We start from the raw sequence: 26,105 nt of genomic DNA, 5'->3' as shown, positions 1-26,105 counted from the left end.
CCCTCCCCGTGTCCCCAGCTCTTCAGCGCCACAGAGCCTGCCATCCCGTCCATGCTCATGCAGCTTCTGCCTGTTCATATTTTAAAACGTGACAGCTCCCATACTTGCACTCAGGAGCAAGCCAAATTTGCGGCAACAACACGAGGATTGTGAACGGTGCATCACTTTCAGCTTTCTTTTTTTTTTTTTTTTTTTTTGTAATGGAAAGTATATTTCAGGCTGATGCTCTCAACTTTGTGATTCCTACCCTTTGATAAAGACCAACTGGTACGCTGCAGGTAAAATCATGTAACATGTGGCTTTATTTCAACTTTCTCGCCAGAATAATGGAAATAGATTCATTTAAAATACCTTTTTTATATGGCAGGAGGTAATAGACAAAATTTAAAATGTGTCAGAAGGATATTAAAATCTGTTCCGCAATCTTCCTAGAACAGGGAAACGCCAGCACACACCTCTGTGTAAAAGCAACTCTGTGAAAAACAGCTCACCTCCCTTCCCCTGGGGCAAAGAACCCACAGCTCTGCCATGCAAAGTGAATTTTATTAACCCGATTCGGGGTCTGTCATTCAGTTTTCAACACCTTAAAAGCACATACATACATGTCACAGCTAATCCTTTTGATGAACCATGTTTATTCGTGCTTCTCTGAAGGACTCCGTGCAAGTCACCTGCCAATCCACCTCCTTTACAACAACTCGTCACAGCCAAAATCATTAGAAATAGCTTCACATAGCGCTCTTTTTGGATAAATAAATAAATAAACAAGGGCTACAAACTCCGCGTGGGTTTCTGCTGTCCCTTAAGATTAGGAAGTCCTCACAGATTTGTCACAATGTGTAAATGCCACTTGGCACAGTGCCCGTCCCCCCCCCTCAGCCTTGCCTGGCTTCCCAGTGTTAATCTAATTCTAGCAATACAAAGCAATGCTTAGAGCAGGGTTCACCTTACCAGTCAGTAGATAAGCATCTTCTCCATGCTACATCATGAAAGCCTTCTCTACAACCAACATAAGAAAGTACGTACAAAGGGTAACTTATCACCTTGTCTTCCATTTTTCAGGATGAATGCTACTTTTAATCCCTCAGCAACCGTCCAGACCAAACGCAGTAAATGCCACCTTAGACATCTGCCAGGGCATTCCTGTCTGCTTCCTGAAGTAAAAAAGCAAACCAAACTAAATGCTTACCTCAGGTCAGTTCTCAGAAATAGTGTTAAAGGGAATCCCTGTCATTGTGAAAACAGGAAAAAAAAAAAATGTTTTTACCAGGCTTAAATCAGCTTAAATCACATTCCCAAAGGACTTTGTTCTTCCTCAAAAATGAAGCCTTTTGATGCTAGCAAACAAGTATTATTCCTCCCATTTTCTGTACCAAATTTTTAAACGCACAAGGCAAACCCTTCCTAAGTGTATTTCTGATGATCAAAATCCGAATCTTTTGAAAAGCCAGTAATCTTTCATTTCATGACTAAAAATATTTCTCCACTCAACAACTGACATTTCCAGACTTGATGATTTTTAACGCTGGGGAACACCAGAAACCATGAAGAAGCCTACAGTAAAAGACAAAAACAAGAGTCCACATTAAGATAGAAGGCTCAGGAGTAACAGAAAGAGATTACACAGTCAATCCTCTCTACTACACTATTGCCAGCAGGGGATTAAAAAAAAAAAAAAAAGAGAGGGAAAGAAAGAAAGAAAGAAAGAAAGAAAGAAAGAAAGAATAAAAACAACCTTAGGATTAAAGACACATCTGGCAGCACCACTCCTGGGCCTGACCCAGGGTTCCAAAGAGGCTCAGGCAAAGGAGCAGCACAGAGCACTCCAGCTGCAGGCTCCAGGTGGCCTGACCGCTCCAAAGGAAGCGGTCTGTGCAGGAACTGCACACTGTGCCTCCAGCCTGTTCACCTGCTGGTCACTGCTCCCTCACGTACAACAGACAAAATCCCTGTGGCCCTAGAAAGCGCCGCCAAGAGCAGGCAGGTTCACTTCAGTCAAAGTACAATCGCACTGCATGTGACCTAAATTAGATGCAAACAACAACAAAAAATAGGCAGTACTGGGGAAACCACAGCCTCCGTATGTCTGATCCGATTAGTGTCAAGGAAAGGAGAGTGGCTTGGAAATTGGTAGTTATTTACTTTTAATATCTTGACTTTGATTATGTCCATCTTAAAACATCAACACTTATTGTTTCCAAGGAAAGGCACATCTAAAGCAAAGCAGCTGCAAAAAGATGAATCCTGAGTTACCTCCAAGTTACAAGAGGCACACAAAATATGGCACCAGCTGTCCACAACATCTTTTTGGAAGCTTGAACTTAATACAAACATCCTACAAATCATACAAACAAATCTGCTGGTTTCCCCCACAGCAGATAGCAGGGCACTACCAGCAGGTACCTCAGCAAGGCAGGATGCTAGGCCATTTTTAATTCTAACTCATTGCCACAAACACTGGTCACCTGTAGTGTGATAAAGTACATCTTGGGGAATACACTGAGCAAAGGGCACAGCAAGAGGTAATACCAGGAGTCTCTCCATCCTCAGGTGCATTCCGAATGTCAGACAATATAGAGCGCTGTTTTAGCCACAAGCCTGTCCTGAATATCACAGGACACAAACCAAATTCTGCAGCGTCCTACCAACAAAACACAGCTCTCCTGTAAAAATGCCATGGAAATCAGTTAATTAACAACCTAGAAATAATATAATTACAGATTGTAGGACATCTTTAGCACTATGAGCATGTCATCGTATTTACCATTGCTTCCTCTCATCGCATACAAAGAACATGTTTTCACTGCAGTTAGTCTAATTGACTAGCACCAAAATAATCACTTCTCACCTCCACTGATATTTCTGTAAATTATTTTTGCCTTAGAAAAAAACAACCTGAGGAGCCGTGAAGCACATTACATAAAGCAGCTTGAGGCTTTTGTCTGCCTTAACAGCAAAATAACGGTGCTAGAAAAGTGTTACTTCTGCTCCCAAGCAGATTCAGAATCAAATTTCACAAAGAAAAAGAGTGACCCAGTTCAGCAACGTAAAAACATTTTATCTCACTTGCTTCAACGCTTACCTGAAATAACGGTCAGGTGCTACAGCTTGCACTTCAGACGATAAACTGCATAAATGTTTGTTATGATTAACAGAAACAGACAAAGAGAAGGCCAGATTATTGTGGGGAAACTGGCAGAGGTCACTTAAAAGGCAGAGTTCCTACAGCTGAGACTTTGCCCTGAAGTCCTATGAGCTGCGCACTTCAGATGTTTGCACTGTTTCAAGCAGAGGGTCACCAAGCAGCACTGAGAGACTAATAGCCCCACAGTGACATCAGCATCACCAGAATATCAACCCATTTCCAAAGCCATCCCAGAAATACTACATTTGCCTAAGAAAACCACACTGATATCTTCAATTTATTCCTAATACAATCCCTCTCCCTCACCTATGAAACTATAAAAGCTTATTAATGCTGGATAAATTCCGCCATAAAGTGCTTTTTTAGAGCTGTACTAAGTAGCAAAGAGCTGCTTTTGCAGATTTTAACATGTTTCATACTTCCTTTTTGGAAAAAAAGCACCACTATGCCTTCAAAAGCATGAACATACACAAACAGCACACCAGAATTGGGATCCCACAGCCTTCACCCTGTAACAGCTGACAAGTGACTATTCTCAAAACCTTTCCACTTCTCTACAGCTGTTTATAATGAGAGCAAAGAAACACATCTCTCCAATCCAGCCTGGACAATTAATTAACTGATTCAACAGCAATGCTGCAGCTGCGTTTGCCAAGTTATCATCCTCATGACCATAATTAACACAGAGGAATTTCCAGGGGGAATTGGGCTTGAATGACATCAGTAGCAACAACTAAAGCTCCCAAAGCTTTCACAGCACTTCAGAGCGCACTTCTCAGCCCTCTGAACAATCTTTGTTCTCTCAGTTCGGCTAAAGGCCTCTTGGAGACAGCCAAGGCTCAGGATGTTTTTACTGGACTCAGGAATCAACCAGAAGCCTCTGACCTAAAGCTTTGCTTCGACAATAACAGTGCCTTACATGTACATTCCCTTTATTCACGTTTCTTTTTCTTGCAATGAAAGAACAAGAGGCAAGTCCACAACTAAAACAGTGGAGGGGTGGGGGGGGAAGGGGAAGATTTCTCCCTTCGGCCATCCCTTTGGATTTGTTCAGAAATTCTGCAGTTCAAGCAGGCAAGGACCATAGTGCTTGGCTAAATATACTCAAGCACAGTATTGCTTTGGCCTCCATCTCCCAACATCCACGCTCCCCTGATCTTTACAGCTTTTAACCATGTGTTGTGCACATGGATTCTTGTGCCTCAGGGAAGAATACCAAACACCAGACTGGAACAATATATTATCACAGTAGATTTTTAATGTTTTCATTTTACCTGATGAAGACATTGCCACTTTCGCCCTTGATTAATGTATCAATCCAGTGTGCAAGATATCACAATTCCTCCCACAGCAGCAGTTCCTAATGAAGCAACACAGTTCTCTCTTTTCTAAAATAAATGCAGAGAGGGCATTCTTGACCTTTTACTGCCTAGGTGCTTCTGGAGCAGCCCCCAGCCGCTGTATGGCTCAGCACCAGGCAATGGGAAAGAAGCACTTCTTGCTGCAAGCCAGCCCCAATGTTTGGAAGCAAAGCAGCTAGTGGACTGGGGTGAAAAGATATATCAAGGTAATAAAGTTGTTACGATGAAGGAACAGTCTGTATTCTCTTCTCTCTGAACACCTTCTGACTGTTTGACAGCTTCTTGCTAGAATAATGCAGTAAAAATCCCTTACACCAAGCATTTTTTTAATTCCTCGTTTTACTGGAGAATTACTTGTCCCTTCTTGTCAACACCCAATTGCATCCCCCTGACGAGCCCTTTGGCCAGGTGCTGTGAGCGCCTCAGAAGGCCGTTTGGATACCTGTCTCAGGAGACTTACTCCAGAAATGGTTTGCAGAAACCAAGAAAGTAACAATCTCTCTAAAATATCACCAAGTGCATTTTTTCCTCCCATCTCAGATTCAGTGGCATGGGCAGACGCAGAGCAGTCCCCACTCCAGCAGGTACTGTTAGTCTCATGATTTGTCTTAGGCTCTGCAGGGAAACATCTGTGAGAAGCCATGTGAAAGGGCCTGAAACTGCTGTCCAAAGAAGTGCTCTCAATGGAAACCAAAAAAGACCATGTAAGGCCTGGAAACACAGGTGCACTGATGGGAAATGAGTGATGAGCTACTCGCCCATCCCCAGCAGCACACTCTCCAAGCAATGGCGCCAGGAAGGGTCAAGCAAGCAGGCCCAGTCTTTTTCTCTCTCTTTTTTTTTTTTTAATGTCAAGCCCAAATTGTAAAAAAAAAAAAAATAATAATAATAAGGAAAGCCTCTCTTGGACGAGAAGGCTCAATGGTGACCAACAGCTTGTAGCAATCCTAGCCACGGTGCACAGAAATACTTCTGGGATCCAGATTTCATATCCTGGGTCTGCTCTGGCATCAGCGTAGTCTTTTTGGCCCTGCAGAAAGGACAAAGAACCTGGACCCCTGGGCACAACTGTCCTTCACCCAGAACAGCCTGTCAGAGGCTCCACGCTGCCTTTGCATTTAATCTTGCAGCTGACACTTGAAACTTGAAGCTAAAAGGAATCCCGCAGATGGGATTTGAAGGTCATCCAAACGCAGCTTTAAACCTGCTCTATTTTGTTCCCTAATGTAGCCTTGACACAAGCCTCTGTTTGTAAGTTAGCCTGTTCTTTTTTCCCTCCAAGTTCATGATCTGGTATATCAATTGATGACTGGGCGGGTATGAGCAAAAATACACTTAGTGAGATGTTCCTAGAGATATTTTATTTCAGAACAGTAAAGCTGGAAAACTTGATTTCATCTTTCACCTTAACCTGCTCAACAAAAAACACTTTCCTCTTTTTCCCTATGATCACATGACACTTAATGAGAAATAAGTTTCCATCACAAAATGCTGTGGTAAAAATCTGTTACACCTTTTCAAGACAGTGTGTTAGTGACAGTGTGACACTCCTCGACTACCAAAAAGGTCGAGAAGAACTTGTATTGTTAATTCAAAACTGCTAATTTTTGTACCTCTCTGCACTTGAGCAAAAAGGCTATGTGTTTGCATACAAGGCTGACTACTACTCCAGGCAGAAGATTAGCCCACATCTGCATGACACTTAAATCCTATTTAAGCCTATTCCAAATATCATTAACGTTCTTCTAGCACAAATGAGACAGCGCCACTGTGGATTAGGAAATGGGAGACATGCTTAGAATGCTGGACTAGATGACAGGGAAGGAACAACACAGTATTACTAGGTTATGCTATCACACACGCCTTCTACCCCTCTTGGATATAACGCCTCATCTTACGTATCCTCTCCTATAGCATAACCTCCACCTGCCATCATAGATCATGCTAACTGCCAACACCTAGTGCATAAAATCCTAGAGTTGGAGAGAAGCTGCACGGAAAAAAGCCCGTACTTAGCAGTGGAGTATGGCAAAACTGAGGCCAGGTCTAAGTGGCACCAGTGGTAATGACAGACAAACTTCCCAATTGCAGAACTCAGTGCCTTGCTAAACACACTAACAACAACTTGCCAAAAAGCCTCAGCTATTTTAAAATGCATACCTGCTTAGTAAATCACGTCTCCAGGCTCACTTAGGAAAAAAACTAAGTGACAAATGCTTCTGAAATAAAAGCCCAAAATCTATGATGCAGGCCACTTCACACCACAGACTCCAGCCCAAGTTTGGACCACGTTTAAGCATTGCCACACAAGGCCTCATAGCACCTCATTTATCCCATGTCTCCAACAACCAGTTCTGCTCACTAGGCTGGCACGACACTCCATCAAGCTCTATACTCAAAGGAAAGAAAACTAACTTACAGGTGACAACTGATGGCCATGAAGTGAGAAGTCAAGCTCAAAATGTGCTCCATGACTGCTGTTTTTAATTGCTTTCATTCCACAGTTCACTGATTTTTAGGCATCTGTGATCCACTCAGTCTGAATTCCAGCAATGAACTTTATGATGGTGAATGTAACTCTCAGCAAATGCCTGCTAACTCGATACAATGTGCTTCACTAACACTAGCAGCAGTGTAAACATGTTTCTCACTGTACGATTCTTTACTTGAGCTAAGTGGTGCTTCATCTCCCCTCATTTGCACTTCTTACCATTTCTCCCGTACCAAATCTGAAAGTCCTGTAAATACAGGTGAGGTGATTTTGCAGATCCTAAACATTTCTCAAGGCGGCTGAAAGGAAAGTTGTGCTGCAGCTCCTCACCCCACTGTATGGCAGCCGCTAGGCTCAGCCCTGGGCTCATCTGCACCACAGAGACACTCGTGTCAAGTCCAGAACTGCTCTTCTGGATATCAGGAAAGGCAGAAAACCACTGTGGGCAATCACTTTAAGTACTAAAGAGCTTGATCACCAAATGAGAAAGCACCAATCTAACAAAGTCACTCTTCTGCCTGGTGCATTAAAATCATTAATCCTCAAAGCTTTGTAAAATGGACAAACACAGCTGTTTGTGAGCAGCTGTCTTCAGCAGAGAAACCAGAATCCAAGAGGAAATGAAGTCACAAACTGTTACCTAGAGTATCTGTTGACAAAACAAAGATAGCACTTGAAGTTACAGACTAAAGTTGGAGAAGTTAAGTTACAGAAGAATAAAGCCATTATTCTTCTAAATAAGAGCAGGCATAGCCATCTTTAACTACCCTAAATATCTGTGTCAAGGAAGCTATGACAATCTCTGGTCCTAAAAACGCAATCACAAGGCTAACTGCTAAGTAGAGTCATGAAAATAATATTGTGCCCCACATGGATATGTGCTTGAAACAGAATTAATAAAGGATTTAGGTTCATAACTCAAAGAAGAAAAGAACAGAAGCTGGAGACGTGTAGGCCCATCACTGGCTTTGTGGGAAGTACAAAAAAAAAACAGCTACAGGCTATGAATGTGACCCAGAAGGAAGCTGGGCATCACAATCATAGAAGGAGGAAATCCTCACCAATAATGTTTGTGGAATTGCCTTCAACATCCTTTGCCCAGAAGGCTGATGACAGCATCCATCATTTTCAAGGAAGCAGAAATACTGTTATACAAGGGAGCTTGCCCATTGAATCCAATACCTGTACTCGGTGCACAACTAAAGTCAGTACAAAAAAAAAAAGCAGTAAATCACACAAGGAACTAATAAGGCTGTATTCACTCTCCTCATTCAGAACCATCCCTTTTGGAAAAGCTGGAACAGAGCTACACAGCTACAGCAATGCAAGGTTTGGGCAGATATCCAGGGAATGAGATGCACCCTACATAGAGTATAAAAGTACAGGATGTGCAAACACCAGCTCTGGGCCATCAGCAGGTCGCAAGTGCCCTACAGACCACTACCCAGAAAAAACTGCTTATTAGTTGTTTTAACTCAGGAGCAAAGTACTGGTAACGATCTGATCATCTTCCGTTCACTTGGCCAGCAATTTACCCCAAATATCCCAAGCGTCTTGAGACCAGGTTCCCTCAGAGCTGAGAAAATAAGGCAAAGCTCTTGGTGATCTGCTCAGCAAATGGGATTTTGCTCATTCCGTGGTCTTACACTAGGGTTGAATCTAGCCCCTAGATCCTACACTGCTTCACTTAACATAGCTAACACGTATGACTAAAGCTCTGCTCAGCTCCAGATGGCCAAACGTCAAATGAATTAAAAAAGAACCACTGCCAAATCTCTGCTTAAAAAAAAAAAAAAAAAAAAAATTAAAAAAATGTAAGAATCAAAGAGGGAATGTGAATTCAGCATCAGAAAACATAAAGCAACATGCTGACTTATCCTTTGTGAGTCACTTTTACAAGAAATCTACCTTGTGAAAGATAATGAAAAGATACAAAGGTAACGAAAACATGCAGTCACGCAACAAATCTATCGCCCTAGGTACTGAACAACCTCCCAGCTCTCTTCATCCTGCTGACAGCATTCATGTCATCCAAAACAGAAAGCCACCATGCTCTAGATTAGGAATAAATCCTCCACACCACAACTAGCACACAAGCTATTCCAAAGTAACAGAACAATTAAAACAACAATGCTCAGAAACTGCAGTTTCCTTACAGAATATTGAAGCATAACAAAACAAACAAACTTTGGGCTAGATAAAAGAAATGGGTAACTTGTCTATGGTTCAGCTAACCCAGAAATCACAATTGGCAGCAGCTGATCGACCACACAAAAAAAAATGAATAAAAGCACATATATGCATGCACATGCAATTTGTCGAGTTCCTTGCGTTTCCAGCAGTTTGCCAGCATGGCTGCTGGAATGGCAAAAGAAAAGCTACATACAAAGAGAGCAGGGTTCAGCACAGAAGCAGAAAGGGAGAAAGAAACAGCAATATGTTGATTAACATGCAGACCTGGGACTCAGATCAGTAGGATCAATTTCCAACTTTGCACAACTTCTCTTCCCTGCACTAACCTACATCTGACATCTGTCATATCGCTCTTGAAACAGCCAAAAGTAATTTTCACACCTTCCTTCTAGAACAGCATTATCTCACATGTCCTAGATCAGATAAAGCAGATTGTAGAGGAAATACAGATTTTTACCTAGACTCTTGTAACTGTTAGGGTGAACGATTCCCCAGTGCCTACCTTCACCATCTCACATCGGGAGAATACTTTTTATAAACCAACTGTGTACAATTAACATATTTTTTATATTCCAAAGTATAATTCTACCAATTAAATTTCTAAATAACAATATATTGTTGAGGTTGTCTGTGCTGCCATCATATACTAATGAACGTGCAAGAAAATGTTTTTTTTTCCCCCCAAGAAAGTCCCCAAAATAGGGTTTCAGCTGAACACAGCTGAATACATCCTTTATGTCTCATAAAGCACAGAACCCCAGAAGTTATGAAACACTAATGTGAAAAGAACTTTAAAAAGCTTTGTGCCTTTTCTTCACTGAAGGTGGGATGAATGGTCCCTAAAAACATTACCCTCCTTAACACCTTCCACTGTGTCCCGGTTTCAGCTGGGACAGAATTGATTTTTTTTTCATCATGTCTGGTATGATGCTATGTTATAACTTTAGGAGAGAAACAATGCTGATAACCCACCGTTGTTAGAGTAATTGCTGAGCAGTGCTGTACAGAGCCAAAGCCGTTTCAGTTTCTCAGCTTCTCGTACTGACCTGGCAGTGAGGAGGCTGGGGGGGCAACGAGCTGGGAGGGACAGAAACAGGACAGCTGACCTAAACTGGCCAAAGGGACATTCCATACCATCTGACATCATGTGAAAAAAACTCGAGAACAGTGGGGAGTTGGCGGAGGTGGGCAGCTGCTGCTTGGGGACTGGCTGGGCATTGTTTGGTGGCTGTGAGCAATTGCTTGTGCATCACTTGTTTTGTGTATATAGAGAGAGATAGATAAAATTATCATTACTATTATCCTTTTTTCCTCTTCCTTTTCCAACTTAGTAAATAGTTTTTATCTCAACCCTACATTGTGGGGTTTTTTTTCCCCAATTCTCTCCCGCATCCCACAGTGGAGGCACTGAGCTGCCTACCTGCTGGGTTAACCTGCAACACGCTGCTTCAAGTCATTCCCAAAAGAATCTGACCAATTCATTTCTCTGACTAGCACAAACCTGAAATTACTCTGCTGGCCTCCACACTTATTCTAGATTTACAAAACACAATAAAGCATATTGCTCATCTCCAAAGAGCTCTGCCGCAAAGAAAGACTTTTTGTCAATATGCTCAAACTGCAGTGCATAAAATAAACACTTGTGGTTTCTAAACAGTCATTTGGGCAAGAAATAGATAGAAATAAAAGGCAGGCTAATTATTTTTGAAACACTTAGAGAAGGAAAATCAAATTGCTGTATCTGTTTCACCTTCTGATATTGCAGGGTACGATGCTCAAGTGAAACCAGCAGCATTACCTGACATTTCCAACACATATGAAACAGGAAAATAAGTGTTTTCCAAAAGTTTTCACCTTCAATTTCCCAGTGGAAAATGAATTTGATTCTCAACATTTGTACTCTCAAGTTGAAATGTTAATATTACAAGTAGCATGCTGACAGAATCCACAAATATTAGCAGTAACCAACGTTGGCCGAATCAAATCTGAATTCAAGTTTTCCAGCAGGGTTATCTTGCAATACAGAAATCAAGCCGGCGGGGGCAGCACTGACTCCTGCGACTCCGGTTTCTCTTCCAACGATATCTCCGTAACCCCGATTTCATTTACATGAAGCATACCTTACAAACAGAAATCTCCTTCTTGTATTTACAAAAACAGTTTTGCTCAATTCTGGCTGCACCTATGGGGCCCTTTAGACATGTCCGAAATCACAAAGACATCTTAGAGAATCTCACAATCCATTCATTCCCCGTGAGTTAACACAGAACCTCTGTTGGCATTACGCCTTCCAGTCACTTTACACGGACCAGCTGATGGTGCTACCTAATTGCCCTAGGACATCACTAAAGCCAGATGTTTGAAACTTCAACTTGCAGTGCAAAGCAAACACAGTAAAAAACAAAACAAAACAAAAAAAACCCACAGTAGCAAAGAAGTAACTGTTTATGCAAGGAAAACAGCAGATTGTACTTTCAAGCAGCACCACAGCTGTGTCACTCAGCAGGAGGGGCCCGCAGCAGCGCTGGAGCTGTTCAGCCTCACTGAAGATCAGCTCCCTGCTATGCGAGCACTGAAACATCGCACCACACTCAGTTTTCTGTTTTTCTCCTCAGAAGGCATACATTTGCACACACGTACTCCCTACCCCTGTGCGGTATCACTACAGAAGCACAGCTTCACAGAGGCAGGAGGGAAACCTGAGTGCTGAAATACAGGAGCCGGCAGAGCACAGGCTCCCAGCGCTGTCCATGGAGCACTCAGCTTTCAGGCAGCTATGGGTTTTTCTCAGACCATTACAAACCAGCACTTCCCTCCACTCTCTCCTGAAAAATAATGAAAACATTTTCAGCAATTACACAGAGGCTGCTATGCTGTTTGGGGTGTCCAGGACTCAGTGAAATAAAACCAAGCTTTCTGACATCAGAGCATTAGCTCCTTCCATAACAGAGGTATCCGTAACTCTCCATATGTTCCCTGCTCCCATCTTTTTTTATTCTTTCTTATACTCAAGGCTGGTTCTGGTCCATGCCAGCCCTCCTTCTATCAGTTGGCTCTCTCCTCGCACTGCTTTAGACATTCTTCTTGCTCACTATTCCCAGGTGCCCTTCTACTCTGCTTCCACCCCTCCAGTGCCCACACCCTGTCCTTGACCCCACTGCTCTCAGGACTTCTCAGCCCCTGGGAGAACAGCACAGGAAGCCAACCCAACGAGGGCACACCAAGGCTCAGTCTCAGCCTCTCTTCCTGAGAAAACCGAGTCATAATCTGCAGAAGCAAGAAACACATCTTACTAGGCCTGTACTTCTGGTGGAAGGGTTCAGTCAGAGAAACCAAACATTGTGTAAACCCATTATATGTAACTCAGTTAATCAATCAGGAACAGGAATTGTGTGGACTGGAGCACCAATTACCGTCCTCCGCTCTTCCAAATGGCTGCAAGGAGCTCAGGGGGCTGGAGCTTCTCTGCTGGCTCTCTCTGCAGGCTCCAGAGGCCTTGGCATGTACCCATGCCCACTCGCACACGACCCACCCGTGGCACGTTGCTGGGGTTCCCCCTTCCTGCAGCTCCTTACTTGCAGCTGGCTGCACACAGAATTTGTCTGCACCAGCCGTTCCCTTTGGCATCACTGCCAACAACCTGTGCTAAAAATACCTCACGAGCATCATAAATAGCAAGATGGGAGAATTCAAAATCCCCCTTGAGGCACAGAGTCTTTTTGCTTTTCATAAATACAGAGTGGCAACAATGTACAGAGAATAAAGTGCACGTTATAGCACAGGTCTGCTGGGTCCCCTTGCCGTGCAGAAAGGAAAAATAACAGCTTCCACTGCCTGCTAAAGCTGGCACCAAAAAACAAGAGGAGAAAACTGCTATGGCAAGAAGTCACCAAATCCCCACATCTTGTTTTTGAACATATTTAAGAATAATAACATTCAGAATTTTACTGTAAATCTATCTTATATTCTGTATGAAAACAATCAGTTAACCAGAGCCTCTTTCTCTGAAACACTCCAGCAAATGTGCGTTGCACATCTAAGTACACAAAACATTTTTGCCATTCATCTCAAATATCAAAACATCTGGCAATAGAAAATAGAACAAGTATTTATAGACATTTTTGGACAGAGATTACTTCAGGTCAAGCCAGAAAGAATCTCTAAGCTGCAATCATCAAATTCTTTTATCAGTTACTTTGGATTTAGCCAGTGTTACTAAAAGAGAAATAAGACGCAGGCTTTTTATAGCAGCTGTCAATTTAAGGATGATCAAAGTTTTATTATTCTTGCTTAAGATCAAAGTCCAGCATTTCGGGATTACCTCCAGCTCATAGAGTAGACAAACAGTTTTGGATAACAACGTTATTATATAACAATACTGTCTTCCTGTAAGGAGTTTCATTGTTTTAACACGTGCCACAGGTTGTTAAAGGATCGTCTGATTACCACTTAATTGTTTTACTGGCTTACTATGACAACAGAAAATTATACAACAGCAGCAAAAACAGCCATAAAAACTTTAAATCCTGCCCTGTGTGTCTGCATGCATATGAAGAGAATATTGGAAAGCACAGGTGAAACTAAGATTAAAAAATAAAACCGAGTACAATTTCAGGGGTAGCCAATAAGTTTTACAGCTCTGCTCATTCCAAACCCCTCAAGACATCTGCAGGTTTCCTGCTGTGGGACACAGACACTCACCCGCACCTCGGCACAGCCTGCTCATGCTTGCACACACCCTTCAAGCTGGAACAAAGAAAATCCTCAGCACAGAAATTAGTATACTTTTGTTATGATGACTTTCATAAATAAGCATTAAATATTTCTCCATGGGAAATACTCACTGCAAGTCCCTTTGACGCTAAACCTTATTTTAAATGTGAAATCGTTGGCGTGTAGATTTGTGCTTCACTCAGGTGTGCTTTCTCTCACAAAAAGTTTTTTATTCTTTTGTTATCCATTCTGAGAAAACCAGTGATTTCTGCCTTATCTGCTGACTGCAGACACAGCTATATTCCTATGTCTTCAGGAACTGCACAACGGCAAACCCATCTCTTTTACACCCTAATTCTATGAAGTGCATTCACCTTATGTAGCATTTATTGGGAGCAGCTCTCCCAAAAAAATAGATTAGCAGAACCTGAAACCTAAGACACCTCAGAAAGCCAGTACTTTTCATCTTCTGAATGTGTAGGCAGACACAGAGCTGGAACATCTTTTCCAGAGCTGTGTTATGCTATCTTATCTACGTTCCTTTACTGTTAACTCAGTTTCACTTCTTATCTAACCTGGTTGTCTCCCAGAATTTCTAGTGCCAAAAATAAACTGAAAGCTTTCATCATTAGTTAAAAGGAAACTAATTTGAACAGCAGTTTTGCTGATTTCTCTGTTGATCAAAGATGCTTCATACAAGCCTGATGCAGTAGAAACAAAATCAGCTTTATAACAGCAGTTGTTAGAGCAGAATCCTTTCACTGAGTGAAATCCCACAGTCCTTATTCATACAATACTTACACTGGAGGAAACAGTAGTTAAGATGAGAGCACATTAAAAATGACTAAGTTAAGGTCCCAGATATAGCAAAGAGAGTGACAAGTATTCAAAAAAAAGTTGCAGAAACTGCTTCCGCTTGGCACTTCGGAATAAAGTATGACAACACATAACCTGCTTGTGCAGTTCCAGAAACAGAAGAAAGCTGTCAACCAAAACTTGTTCTCATCTTCTCTGAAAGTCCATTGTGATATGGCCACTCATTTCTCTGACATATTTCCAGAAGCATCACTTCTAAGCACTGTGCCAATAAGTTACCAAGATAACGTTTATGTGTGCAAAGGACAAAAAGACATCTATCTGGAAAAAGACACTGGCTTGGTGAAGGAGAAGCAGCATTTTTCAGCGTACTCCACGTAGAACTCAGCACTGGCCTAAGAGCTTCAGGGAGGCAGAATGCCACTGCTCTGTGGATGAAACAAACCAGCTCACCAAAGCACTGATTCTAGCTTACCAATGGGAAAAGGAGAACATACAACTCCTCCTCCATACTGTACCTTACTGAAGCCTATCTGGTCGTACCGTGGTTACACATTAAGGATTTCCTTACATTACACATGGAACTGGTAAACATGCCGATTGTAAGGCTCAGTAATGTTTACAGGACTAAAACTGTTACTTGGGTTAGATTTTCTAAAGCTAAAGTCCTTTCTGAAAATATGCCCCAATAAGGCTGAGGATTTAAAAGATGAGTCTCACTGAGGTTTTTTTCACTACTACTCTATGATATTTTCTTTGGGTTTTAACTGAGACCACTTACTTATAAACATAACACAGCCTGAATAGTACCTAATAAAAGATAAATAAATCAGAGGCTGCTTATTGGCCTCAAAACCTACAGACCAGCGTCTTCTTTACACTGTCTGTTTCTGCCTTCACACCACAACACTAAGAAATACCACACCAAGCACAAGAACTACCCACGTGTGGTTTCATTTTCAATTACTTACAGATTAGATTTAAAATAATTCAAGATATTCAGTTCAAACCTGTTATATTAAAAAAAAAAAATCCCCAAAGGATTGTTTTCAGAGACTGCAGAACATATGAGGTTCTGCTGTTTTTCATTGAAAGCAATTTTGCTGGCTTCTCCATCCATAAGCCGATGTTCATTTTCCTTCTGTGCAATTCTTTTCAAAGCCACGCATCTAAAATAGATCCTGCCTCATTGTCCCAGTTTCCTTTTGTTGTTGCCATTCGTCTATGTAACTTTTTCTATGCATTCAGGATTAAATTTCGTTAATCTCAAAAGTTAAACAGCACAGACTAATCTTTGTTTGGAAAAACGAGAAGTGGCAAAACTTACAAAGGAGCAGCTTAAAATAAATGCTGTTCTTTAAGTCAGATACCTCATAAAACCTCATAAAACCATTCTTCTTCCTCATCGAAACAGAAGTTCTACTAGTGCCAAAGGTTAGGCTGTAAAGAGCAGTTCTCACATACAGACAAAAACAGCTTGCAGGAGTAATCCAAGAGTTGATCCTGAGTTATTTAAGCCACTAAATTGAGGTTCAAGCCCTTAAATGAGTAAATAAAGAGAAAAAAAAATAAGTTGTCATATATATTGGGGAAAATAAACAGGAAGTACAGAGAGGATTAAACAACAGTACAAAATCAGTACAAAACAAATTGAGGATGAATGCTGGGGAGAGAAAAGCCATCAGTGCCAGCTCTGTACTCTGCAGAGCACAGCTCCTCCAGGCAGGGCTCCGCTGCTGCCTGGGTATTGCTGCAGCGCTCAGCCCTGCCAAGAACGTGCTCCTGCAGCCTGGGGAGCCTAACACCAAGGAAAGCTCTGGAAATCACTAGGTCTGGGAGCATGTGATGCCACAATAATTAACTGCTGAACTCTGTTTTTTAAATAATGGGAATGCCCAGACAGTTTTTACTGCCCCACTCTCCAGATCTGTCAGACTGAAAGAAGTATCTCTGACATCAAGCAGAAAAGCACAGCAACAGATTTCAAATAGGACATGGCAGACATTGCCACCTTTTGAAAGGCTAGTTCCCTTTGATATGAGAGATATTACTGTGCTAATCACAGACTGCAACAAATCGCTGGGCTGCAGCAGACAGTAGCTTGTTTTTAACCCAGTCAGCATGGACCTCAACCCAAAGCATCACTGCCAGCAGCCATGGCTGCAGCTGCCTGAGGAGGATCAGAGGATCTGGGAAAGAAAAATAGAAGTTACTGGTGGAATGCATAGGAGCTCAAGATTACTATGTAAATTTCTCACTGCAAAATCTAGTTTCTTCACACAACAGTTCACACCTGAGAGACAGATCCAACAAGTGATTCACACAACGCATGAGGAAAGAAGTTACCTGAGCAAAATAATGAGATGAAGTTTGTTGTCTTCTCATAGGAGTGCATGGTCATCTTGGGAGGCAACAAATGAGTATTGAATCACAGAGCCATAGAACATCCTGAGTTGGAAGGGACCCATAAAGATCATCACATCCAACTTCTGGGCCCACACTGGATCACCCAAAAATCAGACCATATGGCTGATAGCACTGTCCAAACACTTCTTGACAGGCAGTTCAGTGCCATGCCTGCTGCTCTGGGCAGCCTGTTCCATGTCCACCGCACTCTGATGCAGAACCTTTCCCTAACACCCAACCTGATCCTGCCCTGACACAGCTCCATGCCATTCCCTTGGGCCCTGTCGCTGTCCCCAGAGAACAGAGGTCAGCGCTGCCCTTCAGCTCCCTGTGAGGAGCAGTGGGCCGCCATCAGGCCTCCCCTCAGCCTCCAGCTCTCTAGGCCAAGGGACTTCAGCCATTCGTCACACATCTTCCCCTCTAGACCTTCACCATCTTCATAGCCCTACAGTAGTCTGAGAACAGGACCAGAAGGAAGAAATTCCCCTTCTGACCCTGGCTTTGTGCAAAGGAAGACATCATTTCAGTTGTCTCACATGTGTAACAAGGACATAAACTCCCTGCACCACTGTGTCAGTGATTTATTTGTGTTTGATCTACATTTGTTACAAAATCAAATCTGAAAAGACAAAGATTGTAGTATAAAATAAATTCTTAAGCTAAAAAAATCCTACTGCACTGACTGTTGAGTAGACTAAAAAATGTAATTACCTTCTCTACAACTCCCACACCCACATATCAGAATGGCACAGCACAACCTGTTAATATCAGACAGCAATAATATTTATCTAACTCTGGCTTCTGTCAAAACTTACTGATTTTGTTATGGCACGAAGAAAGACACTGCTACTGATAAACCTCGTATTTTATATGCTGCCAGTCATTCCTGGAGATGCCTACTGGACTAAACAGAGTTCATTCTTTCAACATTTAGATTAAAAAACTTAGCAAAGACCACCCAGCAGTACCACTTCTGCTAGTTTGCTCTAGCATAAATGAGGATTAAAGTTTAAAATAGCCATTTTTCCATTAACGTAGACCTTCATGATTACAAGCAGTTTTGACAGTTTTGAAGCAGTTTGAGATAACATGCATAAGTAGGTCACAGTTATACTTGGCTTTAGAAAAATGTCTTTCATCCAGCAAATTTACAGCTCTTTACAAACAAGCCCTTAGGTAAGCAACAACCTACAAGGCTTACTCCAACACCCAAATTCAGTCATGTATGAAACCTAATAGCAACTACTTAATAACAGCTGAAAGTACAATATGAAGGCCTTTGCAAACCACACAATTGAAAAGCATGACTGACGTCAGCTCCCCTGATCCCAGCAGGCTGCAGAACGGGTCATGAGAGCACCCTGGGAAGGACTCCAACTTGACAGCAACGTGAAAAGGGATTTTCAAAGTTCATTTCAGCTCCCAGATCCATCATCAGATTTCCAAGATGATTATTTGTTCAAGCTTTTGGGAATATTCATCTGTGTTACTTCATCTGGTATTCGGTCAGACCATCAGCCAGAGCTGTACTAGAAGCAAAGCCGCAAAGGAAGGCTGGAGATCTTACATTTTTATAACAGTGAGAAGTGAGGGACAGGCGAGAAGGACATCAACAACACAGTCTGCAAAGGGTAGCAGAAAATAAAGGACCAGCTCAGAAAATTCACCTTAAAGCACAGGTGAGTGCTCACAGCAACCCCTCTGACAAAGTTAGCTCCCATTATTTCCACTGCACAAGTAGGAAAGCATAAAACTTCATCTGGAGCTCCATTTCCAGCAATACTACATTAGTCTGTATTATTATTTATACTTTCCGTATTAAATTACAAGCTACCATGAGCTATATGATGCTTCTGGCTAAATAACAATAAGAAACTGGAGCAGAACAGTTAAAAGGAGTGGTTCCAAAGCACAGCAGTTCTGCAGGGTTTCAGGAGCTTCTCCTGTCCTTTGCTGCAGTCAGTTCACTAGACCATGCTGCCTCCTGGAGCAAAAGAGTTGAATAAAGAGAGCTTCACAGATTGAACAGTGATGATATTGTGATGGATTTTACTGTGCCTCAAGTATCTTCTGTGGTACAGCAATAAAAATGGCACAGGAAATGTTTAACTCTTTTGCTATTCTTGTTAGGCTTATTGTACAACCAACAAGTAGACAACTCCAAATGTGACGCATTCAGAATAACAATGATCATGCAAAGTATTAACAAGGAGACTTGCTGAACATGCAGACCTAAATGGTATGGCTTTTAATGAGACTCCGTATGCATGAGCTAATCTGCCACTGCGAAGAGTCCCAACCCAATATTCAAACAAAGCTCTGATCCCACACAGACATATTTCCTACCTCGATCCATGCTCATGAGTAACTTCATTAAGACCCATTATACTACATAAGTGCGTAAAAGTAAGCTCAGACCTAAACCTTTAGCAGCAATAGTGCTTAGAGCAGTTAACAATAAAGATGTTCTATGCTGCCTTATTACACAAAGAGCCTTTGGTCAGAACCAAGTAACTCCGCTATTGACTCACGCAGATAGGCTTCTTCTTCAGCTCAGTCCATTTGCTAAAATTGAAAAGCAGATATCAAAATAAATTAAAATCCTAATCTCTTATAAATCTTACTGGCTGCCTCTCTAAAGTCCTGTGAAGTCTCTGCCCAGTTAATTACTCTGCAAAGAACAAGATGGCATGGGAAAGGTTGCGGAAGAACCCCCCCGCATCTCCAGGCAGCTCTCCAGCAGAACCAGGCAGACATCAAGCACAGATGTAATAGGAAAAGGGGACAGCGAGGGGAGAAAGCAGGAGTACGGCCAGTGGGAATGTTCCCTGGCTTCCCATTGTGCACGTGTCAGCTTGGGAGAGCCTTCTGCATGGCAGCAATCACCAGGTACTTCCATTGCTTCCTCAGCTCCAGGCAGCCCTTCGAGGACAGCACACCTCGTGCACATCATAAAGCTTTGCTGAGAGCGGGATCTTCCCCACAAGCCTTAATGCAGCCTTAGCACAGCACTGACGCTCATCTAATCAGCGCTCTTCCAGCAACGGATTCTTTGGAGACTGATGCAGTCCATTTCTTCCTAGAGCAAGAATCCTACTGTGCCACAAAGAATTATGCCGACCTAACACCATTTATTATTTATACCTAAAATGGGTGTGATGCTGTAGGACTATGGTCCTTCTAGCCACAAAGTGCTGACAGCCTTGCAGCAGCCACACAATGCCTCCCATGTGCAGGGAGCTCGTTTGGCCACCAAGAGCAATCCAAGCAAATGGAAGAGAAGATCCATCCGAGCAGTGCTCAATACATCAGGACGCAGAGAAATAAGGGCGGACAAGCAGGGCGTATCCCCGTATTCTGGGACTTGTTCATTTGCAATATGTATTTTTCACAAAGTCTTTTTTCAATGCAGAGATAACAGGGAAGTGGTTTTAATCATTATTGTGCAGATATTTTTTTTTTTCAGGAAAAAAACCCCACAAAAACGCTAACCGATATATCTTTTTTGTTAATTTAACTTTACACCTCTGGTTCTTTAATTGGCGCAAACTGTAATCATCAAACCTGAAAAGCAGCAGCCTCTGCTCAACCCACGGGCTGAAGTTTGGGACCAGGGAGGCTCCGCAGCCGTTCCCACCGCACACACAGCCGGAGCACACGCGGGGAAGCCACAAAGGCCACCCGAGCTGAGGCCGTTATTCCAACGACTCCCATTCAGCGCACAACTTCAGAACGTTCATCTCCAGGAGGACGCGGCCCCAGCGGGGCGAGCCGCCACGCCCTAACCCGGTGCCGCTCTGCGGGCGACACAGAAGCCGCGCTGCCCGGCGCCTCGACAGCTCGGAACCGCCGCGCCCCGACCCCGCAGCCCCGTCCGCCCCGCGCCGCCGCCCCGCTCCCCGCACAGGTGCGGCGGGACCCGGCCCGCAGCCCGCCCGGGAGCCCTCCCGCCTCGCCCCGCTCCCCGAGGCCCCGGCGCGGCGGCAAGGTCAACCCCGCGCACCCACCTCTGGCGGACATGGCTCGGGCGGCCCGCACCGCCCTGCGCCCTCCGCGCCGCGGCGGCCGATGTGGGGGCGGCGGAGGCGCTGGGCCGGGCGGGGCCGCCTCGCTCGCTCGCTCGCTCCCTGCCCGCCGCGGTGCGGGGCGGCGCCGGGGGCGTCGCTTCGGCGCGGTGCGGGGCTGCGAGCGGCAGCGGCTGCGGGCAGGGGCGGTGGCTGCGGCGGGGCGGGACTGCGCGCTGGGGCACGGGAGCCGCGGCGTGCCGGGCGGGCGGCGCGCGCACCGGCCGCAGGAGCGACCGAGACGGAGCGCGGCCGGAGCTGCTTCTAAAATGCCTGCTGCTGCTGCTGCCGGGAGCTGTACGTGAGCCAGGGGCACGGCTGGGAATTCGCCCACTGAACAGCACAGCGTAGGAACCGCACACCTGCATGTAAACGGTCTGTAAGTTAATAGGACATATTTACACACTTGTATGTAAATAAATAGGATATATTTACGCATCTGTACGTAAATAGTATATAAACATACAAACGGTAGCAAGCTTGTCTGCAACGCGGTCTTGACATTACCATGCAGCAAAGAGCGCTCCTCTTCCTGCAGTGCCTCAGTAAAGCCAACCTGCAGGCAGCGGGACCCAGCGCAGCCTCGCTATCAACGCCCAGCGCTCCCAACCACACTAGAAGGAAACCAACCCCTATGCCACCAGTTCATCGGGTGCTGGCATGGGGTGAGCAAACCAACAAGCTGGTTCGGCAGGAATTACAGGTGAGAAGGCCACATCAATACACTGAAATTCAAGCATTAGAGCAGACTCTTATCAGTTTTGGAATGAGCAACTAGGAACCAAGAGAAAGCACAATCTGTGATGCTCAGTGAGGAACCAGCGCACACGCCGCACGGCAGGAGAGACTGAGCCGCACTCCTCCGCTCTGCTGCACCATGCACAATGCATCTTCATACCAGCAAGAAGCCCACACGATCTTTCTGTCAAAAAAAACCACCAAAATCTTGTTATCCAAGAGAGGTGGCAAAGCTTGTATCCGCGCCCACAGAGCAGAGATGGATGCCAATAGCAGCCATACCATACATTTCCCCACTGCTCACCTTCCCCACCATGCCAACTGACTGGCAGCACCTGTGTGTAAAAAAGCATGGGAGCAGCAGCAGAAAGGGTATCACACATACCTCCTCATCATGGGATGCATGCACAAAAAATGGACCCATATGTCTGCCTCTCTGATACTGCCTCCATGCTCATATGCGCCAATGACTTTTAGTCACATGCAGCTCTATCTGCCACGGATTACCCCATTGTCTCCCACACTTTGGTTCAATCGTACCCATTCTGTCATTCTGTTTTCTTGCCCACTGTTTCTGAGTCCTGCTGAAGCACGGAAACAAATCTCAAGTTCTTTCCCTTCCCAGCTCCTATAGCGTTATCTTTAGTTGATAATCTGTCATCCACTCAAAAAAGTTCCCTTCTCTCTTCTTTTCTGAAATAAGTAATATTTTGCCACTTGCAAACAACTCAGGTTTTCTTCCTTGTACCAAAAGAGCCAAGGTTTTCCTTGTTCAACATTGCATGACAGCATTTTGTATTTTTAATGGAGTAATTTCCTATGCACTTCCTTCAGTGAGTCTCTGAGTAGCATTATCAGGGGTTCTCCAGTGGGATACTTAGTAGATGGTTTACAAGAAAGGCTCAGGAACATGCAGAAATTAGCTTTGTAATGAAGAATTTCCTTTCTTTATACTGCTAGGAAGTAGGAAGGGGAAAGGTATGTGTGACTTGGTTTTCTATAGAACACAATTTATTCCAGTTACTGTGTCAAGTTTCCAAGGCTGAGAAGTTAACAGACATGTTGATCAGAGGACACTATATGGGATCTGATACAGAACCCATTTATTAAAATTAAGTTTTTAGTTGGGTTTCCTAAGGAACTGAGGATGAAATCTTATTTCTTTTCTGTCTGTCCTGCAAATCCCCTCCAAGAAATTTCAGATTTGAGTACTAAGAATTTCAATTAAAATTCGTTAGAAGATAGAATTCAGGAACAGAATTCAGAATTCAGCTCTACATCTCCGCAAGTTTTGTAGCAATTAGCACTTACAAAGGGAGACTAAAATGAAGAAAAGCTGCAGTGGGAACTCAATAGTTACCAGTTCTGGAGGCTATGTCTTCATTAGCTGCAAGTACCAGCCATGCAATCTGCATGTGTGCAGCTGAATCAGCTTCTGTGCCTGCTGTCTCCTGTTGTGCCAATATTTAGGGAAGGTGGGAGGGAGCTGAAGAGAAAGCAGAGGGTGGTACAGAGAGCAAGGCAGACACCCTTATTACTGTTTTACAGATGAGGACCTCAAATACTTAGATAAGAGATGCTGAGTCAAACAATCTGGACAAGCCAATCGAGGTGCGGTCACCTCCTGCACTCTGCCATCTCTCCTGCTCACTCCAGCCCACGTGCTCCTGCTCCCTCACTGCACCAGCACCACCACTGGTCTGATCCTCAGTGAACCACCTTGGTTCATTTATCAGCAAGGAATTGCTCATTTTCTTGTGCTAGTTAGTGTTCTGCCAGATAAGGATACAGAAGGATAGATCAAAAAAAAACACAAAAAGCACCTAAAGCTCAGATAAACACTGACTGACAGACGGTGAGTGCAGAACTGCGCAGCCAGCAAGAAGGGAGGCAGAACAGGACCATTAGAGAGGCAAGAGAGCTGATCCTCTTGAGCAGCAAGCTGTTGAGCTGTTCAATTGCGTGAGCCACCTCCTTCTTGCTTTACAAGTCCATTAAGGAGCAGTGATTGACATTGTTTTATTTCAGGCATCTACCTGAGGCTTCTGAATTAGTCAACTGAAAAGCAGGATCCTACCTCCTACATTTTCCCACTGACTTCTACAGGCAACTTCAGCTTCTAACTCAAGTTAGACAGTGAAAAAAACAATGCTAAACTTGATGTTTTTTAGATCTATTTGGGCTTTGAGACATGCAGCCAGGCACCCAGGGATTTTTCAGAGATGCCTAAACAGATTATAGTACTTTACCATCCAATAGGTGCTTTCAAATCCTCCAGTTGGTATTTTCCAGTGCTTAAATGCCCTTGAAGAGACAAGTATGTTGTCTAAGGTCACAGAGAAAATTATGTAAGAGTAAAGAACAGAACCTGCGTCTTTCCAGAGAAGTACTCTAAATACTGGACTGTGTTCTCTGTGCAAAATACCTTGCTGTCATTTAGCCTCTATGCGGATTCTGTTCTTCAATCCATTAAGTAAACTGGGTTTTGACAAAATGAAGTACCCTGTGGGAACTTAAAGCACAAGGACCAAAATGGCAAATTCATTTCTAAGAATGAGGTTTGGAAAGATCAGCTACAAGTTGACTAGTATTTACTGCAGACAAATTACAGTACCACCCCTATACGTGCATCCTTACTGGGAAGGTCCCACCAAAGGGCTGAGTCAGAAACTTACTCGGGTTTTATCAGGTTCTCACAGGATCACATATCAGGCATGCACCAGGAGTAACAGCTGTGATCTTGGCACATAAATCATTTTTTACTTCTTATTTGGTATTCAGTGTATGCCTTCAGAAGATAAACTGCCTTTGTTGTTAACTGTAAATAAGAGGTTTTAAATGTGTGTCAAGAAAAAGCGTTATCTCAGTGTGTGTCCTGCTTTGCCCTTTACCCCAGATAATTTGCTGTGGCCAAATGGAATGAAATTCTGCAATCAGAGTTGATTAAATGTGGAAGCAGAGTATCTTTTACATCAGTGTAAACTGTGACATACATTTTCTTGGCCAAAGCGTACATTATGTTCATGAATAACACAGCAAGAATATCAAAGAATATTATGAATAAACCAGAATTAAAATCTCTCAGTACTCTTATACCTGGAGAAAGTTGTAGGAATCATCAGCAAAAATTCACTGATTGATAGTTGTGATGACAATAAGCCACGCTCTGAGAAATGTATACATTGTGCTGTGCACAGCTGGGCTTATACGGTAAGAAGTCTGGGCCCAAAGAATTTAATTATCTACATCAGTGTTAAAGTACATCAGTGAGTTACTTGACAACTGTCCATAAGAGATACTCAGATTTTTTCCTGTCTCCCTGGAATTCAGACATTGCTCATGCTCTCCTCATTCCTAAAATGCTATTTTCTTCATATTTATTTTCTACTCTGATCACCATATCACAGGGCTCTATGGCTGAGAAGTATAGAAGTGGACAGGACTCCAGTGCACATCAAGATCATTTCTGAATCAGCTGTTGGATGCAATTTGATTTGAGAGACACAAAGTACTGGCTCTTCTTCAGGAACTGAATGCCTTGTCCCTTGTCATGCTAAAGCCTCAGACTTGGCATCAATCATTTCTGCAGTTAAAGCACACACCTGCATCTAGATGCACACTCTGACAAAATCTCATTAAAATTGTGATGGCTGTTTCACACGGACTCAGGACATGCCTGGGAAAGAACACAGGGCGGTCAGCCAAAGGCACCACCTCACAGTCACGTTAACAGTGGCTTAAACAAATCTCAGAATCTTTCTGAAGAAATCTGGGATAAAATAAAAACACTTTTCTTCTGTTTCCCAATAAACACATCTGTTTTACATGTGAGATACATCTCAATGTAGCTGAATTTTTCCATGTCGTTTTATTCTTTCAATGTGTTTTTAAACAAACAAGTAAGGTTTAATTTAGTCAAGCAAGGCTGTTCGCTATTCTTTTTGCCCACTTTTGAATCTGTTTGAGGTTAGGGCTGATGCTGATTCTCCACAATATTCAGTTGTTTATTCCATGGCAAGCGATGCTGAGGGACAGAGATGCCAGCAGAGGAGTGAATTCTCCACTTGAGCACTGGAGTAAAACATTAGGTCATGCTGCCCTCTGCAGGCAATGATCTACCAGCGGGCGGAATTGTACTGCAACAGCTCATGGAAATGGATTTATGCTATGATGAGATT

The 26,105-nt window shown here is 43.4% G+C and overlaps 1 protein-coding gene and 1 long non-coding RNA gene across 2 annotated transcripts in view; one reads left to right on the top strand and one right to left on the bottom strand.

The window, feature by feature from the left end:
- The window catches only part of ABLIM1 (actin binding LIM protein 1), a 182,419-nt gene extending 161,161 nt beyond the window's left edge, over window positions 1–21,258 (bottom strand). Inside the window, exon 1 of the mRNA XM_021399863.1 lies at window positions 21,133–21,258. Coding sequence (XP_021255538.1) covers window positions 21,133–21,145 — 13 coding nt within the window. The 5' untranslated portion in view covers window positions 21,146–21,258. The remainder of the gene's footprint in view (window positions 1–21,132) is intronic.
- LOC110400171 lies at window positions 21,440–25,764 on the top strand. The gene is made up of 2 exons (XR_002439682.1): window positions 21,440–21,564; window positions 25,335–25,764. It is a non-coding gene; the product is annotated as an uncharacterized LOC110400171 (long non-coding RNA).

This window comes from Numida meleagris, chromosome 5 (genome assembly GCF_002078875.1).
Source record: "Numida meleagris isolate 19003 breed g44 Domestic line chromosome 5, NumMel1.0, whole genome shotgun sequence".
NCBI lineage: Eukaryota > Metazoa > Chordata > Aves > Galliformes > Numididae > Numida > Numida meleagris.
Note: the sequence above shows the minus strand (reverse complement) of the source record. Positions and strands in the feature narration are given on the sequence as shown.